Here is a 3,653-nt window from a genome sequence, read left to right on the forward strand (position 1 = left end):
TTGTATTTTGCACAACTCTGTTGCTTGTGAAGCTCGCACACAAGAATTTCACTCACATGTGCTGTACCAATGTACCTGCACATGTGATGTGACAATAAAAGTGATTTGATCTGATCTAAATCCAACTGAGAAACTTTGGGGATGGACGGCAAAGGAAGTTTCCAAAAATGACAACAGTTCCAGGCAGCAGACGCCCTTCATGCTTCATCTTTTGTCTCGTTCACATTTCTTCTTGTTGCTGAGACACCGATGTGTCTCTGCACAAGCTGATGTGAGCAAACAAAGCCCTTTCCACAGGGAATACAGTCCTACCTCGCTGGCATCATTTCTAACCAGTCAAGACTGTTGACAAGCTGAGCTTGAGCGCCAAACGCTACCACGTTGCTATGGAAACTGTTTACAAAGACCTTGAAGCCTCTTTTTAAAAGATGGAGTGGGCGGCGAGCGTTGGCTGTTCACGGCTCGACAGCTCTCTCCCTGCTTCGCTGTTTGAGACCTGCAGCAAAACAAGCGTAGCACAGTTGTTTCAGGCTGACAGAGAGCATCCATCAGTCAGCTCACACTCCTGCCACAGAACAAAACACCCTGCTGTCTGTGAAGGCATGAAGTTATACCACTATGGTGGAGAGGTGCATACTCTGTTTAGGTTATAGCTGTTACTCAGTCACCTGATTGCGTTGGCAGACGTGGTGACGGTCCAGGCCATGTCTGCTCCTCCCTCTCTGTCCCAGCATGCTCAGCATGCAGCCAGAGAAACTTGGGCTCTGCCTGCTGTTCTCTATCCTTCTGTCTCTACAACAGAGGAAACACTCCCTGCTTTTCTTTCTGTGTGTTTATCAGCAGGTAATGTTCTGCATGAATGAAAGCATGCTCAGACTTTGTTCTGCCAGCTTTCTTCACTGTGTCCACCTCACGTTTCCTGAGCTCAACACATGTGGTGACACATTAGTGTAAAACAGCTGGTTCAGAATAATCACTGTAGTCGTGTCTTTGTGAAACCAAAGCAGTTTTGTAAGAAGGATAAATGTATCAGGCATGTTTCCAACATTTTACTAATAACTTACCCACTGACTTAAACTCAAACTACACTTCCTCTGTTTATCAGCAGCTCTTTGCAGCTACTTGTTACTGTTCAAAGCACATCTTTCATGGTTCATCAAACACAGCACAGCTACAGTTACAATGTTTCAAACAAGAACAGCAGACAGCATTGGCATGATGTTAAATAGTTTGGTAATTAGGCAAACACACGTTTAAGATGTGGTATCTGCAGAGAGGGTACGCAGTGACAGCAGAGATGCTGCAGCTCGCTGACATGATTACAGGTACTAACTCAGTCTTTCCTCTTTTCTGGCAGTTCATAAGAAACAGAAAAGAAACACTTTCACCTCTTTAACTATTCTTTCCCAGGTCTTTGTGGATTCAGGTGCTGCTTTTCAGTAACGTCTGTATTGTCATGTGTTCATGCACAGGTGGCTTTTCACATACAGCCATACAAGGGCCGGACGGACCAGAGCATGTATGACAACATCAAATACATTATTGACAAGTAAGCTGTTTTTCTGTGAGTCCCATTACCTCTGAATGATCAAGCTGTCTGTGTCAGTTGGTGCTAACATTAAAAGCCCACACATGTGATGGAACATGAACCCTGATAGATGAGGAACAAGTCATTAAATATAAATGCCCAGACTGTGCTGTCACAGATCAGCAGGTTTCTGCTCCTTCAACTGATTAAAATGACTGAAACAAACCTTTGTTCTGCGGTTTCACTGCAGTGTTTGCAGAAGTCAGGCACCATAGAAAGTAGCTTTTAAAGTGCAATACTATAAGATCATTGGTACAAATCCTTTACTTTTGATTTCCCAAAAATATTGGCACCGATATTTGTGTGAAAACCGCTGCGATGACCATCTGCATATTAGGACACAAACTCGAGTCAGTAAAGCTGATGATGTGTTAGACTCCAACATGTTAAACACACCATGAAAAAAGTGTAGGCATCAGACGCAGAGCCGTCCGCACGTTCATGCTTTGCAGCATCTACCTCTTTATTCACAGTTGTTGTTACGAACACGGCTGCAGCTTTTCAGCTCGCACACAAACATACGCACAGAGGCGTGCTGACTGACTTTTGAGGCGTGATTGCAGATGCCATGCAAGTCGCGGTGCCGCCGACACCCCTGCAGCGGCACCGCAGACCACACCCCGCCACAACAAGGTTTGGACAAAATAGGCGTCTAGGCTGGTGTACTGACCCTGGATCAGCTGACCAGAGGACCCATGAAGTGTCTGATTTCCTGTCCTGTTTATATGTTAGACAGCTCACATATATTTGCAAAGTGAACCAGAAAGACGCTTCAGAAACATGCTGTGATTCGTTCATTTGGTGGCACCGCCCTCCTTATAAATCACATCAACCGCCCCTCCCTGAGCCTGGTTCTGCTGGAGGTTTCTTCCTGTTAAAAGGAAGTTTTTCCTTCCCACTGTCGCCAAAGTGCTGCTCACAGGGGGTCATATGATTGTTGGGTTTTTCTCTGTATGTATTATTGTAGGGTCGACCTTTCAGTATAAAGAACCTTGAGGCGAGTGTAGTTGTGATTTGGCGCTGCATCAATCAGATTGAATTGAACTGAATACAGCAGCTTAACACGTCTCATTTTTTTCAGGTATGGAAAACATGGCGCCTTCTACAAATTCAAGTCGAGCACCGGGCGAGTACTGCCTCTGTTTTACATCTACGACTCCTACCTGACACCGCCCGAGTCCTGGGCAGAACTTCTGACAGCTAAAGGCTCCCGCAGCGTTAGAGGCACGCCTTACGATGGGATTTTTGTTGCACTCATTGTCGAGGAACGTCACAAATACGACATCCTAGCCAGCGGCTTTGACGGCATGTACACGTACTTTGCCTCGAACGGCTTCTCGTTTGGCTCGTCTCACCAGAACTGGAAGGCCATCAAGGCGTTCTGTGACGCAAACAATTTGCTGTTCATCCCAAGCGTTAGTCCCGGGTACGTGGATACTGCCGTTCGACCGTGGAACAACCATAACACCAGGAACCGTGTTAACGGACGTTACTATGAGACGTCCCTGCAGGCAGCTTTGTCTGTCCGTCCAGAAATCGTCACCATTACGTCCTTCAACCAGTGGCACGAAGGCACACAAATAGAGAAGGCTACGCCCAAGAAAACTGTGACCCGTTTGTATCTAGATTATCAGCCTAACCAACCAGACCACTACTTGGAGCTAACACGCCAGTGGGCAGAGAACTTCAACAAAGAGAAGGACAAGTGGCTGATGTGAGCGTCAGCTGAGTGGACGGTCTGAGCATCGCTACAACATGATGTTGAGCTCGCTGCCACACCTCTGTGTTCCTCCACACAAAGTTTCCGCTCAGCGCTCTCTTCCTGTTTCGACTGCCTGTCATTTTTGTACATGTTAATAATGACATGCACATGTTGATGCTTCAGGGTCGCAGTGATAAACAGCTAACACTGGTTTTGTGAGTAGTGTGGTTCTGACTACTAAACCCATGTGGATGTGTACAGTAACTCTACTACTCTGTGAGGTTTATGTTGTATTATCCAATGCTCCAGACTGTTCTTTCCTGTCTTTCCATGGTGACAAATTAAACTGTGTGTCTGTTTACA

General features: G+C 46.1%; 1 protein-coding gene across 2 annotated transcripts in view; it reads left to right on the top strand.

The window, feature by feature from the left end:
* maneal (mannosidase endo-alpha like) overlaps positions 1 to 3,653 on the top strand; it is a 26,412-nt gene extending 22,759 nt beyond the window's left edge. For both annotated transcript variants that reach the window (XM_005748857.1, XM_013914862.1), the window contains 2 exons: positions 1,473 to 1,549; positions 2,670 to 3,653. In XM_005748857.1, the coding sequence (XP_005748914.1) occupies positions 1,473 to 1,549; positions 2,670 to 3,306 (714 nt within the window). In that variant the 3' untranslated portion in view covers positions 3,307 to 3,653. The remainder of the gene's footprint in view (positions 1 to 1,472; positions 1,550 to 2,669) is intronic.

The sequence above is a fragment of the Pundamilia nyererei genome, unplaced genomic scaffold (genome assembly GCF_000239375.1).
Source record: "Pundamilia nyererei isolate P.nyererei 1_Seehausen unplaced genomic scaffold, PunNye1.0 scaffold00232, whole genome shotgun sequence".
NCBI classification, from domain to species: Eukaryota; Metazoa; Chordata; class Actinopteri; order Cichliformes; family Cichlidae; genus Pundamilia; species Pundamilia nyererei.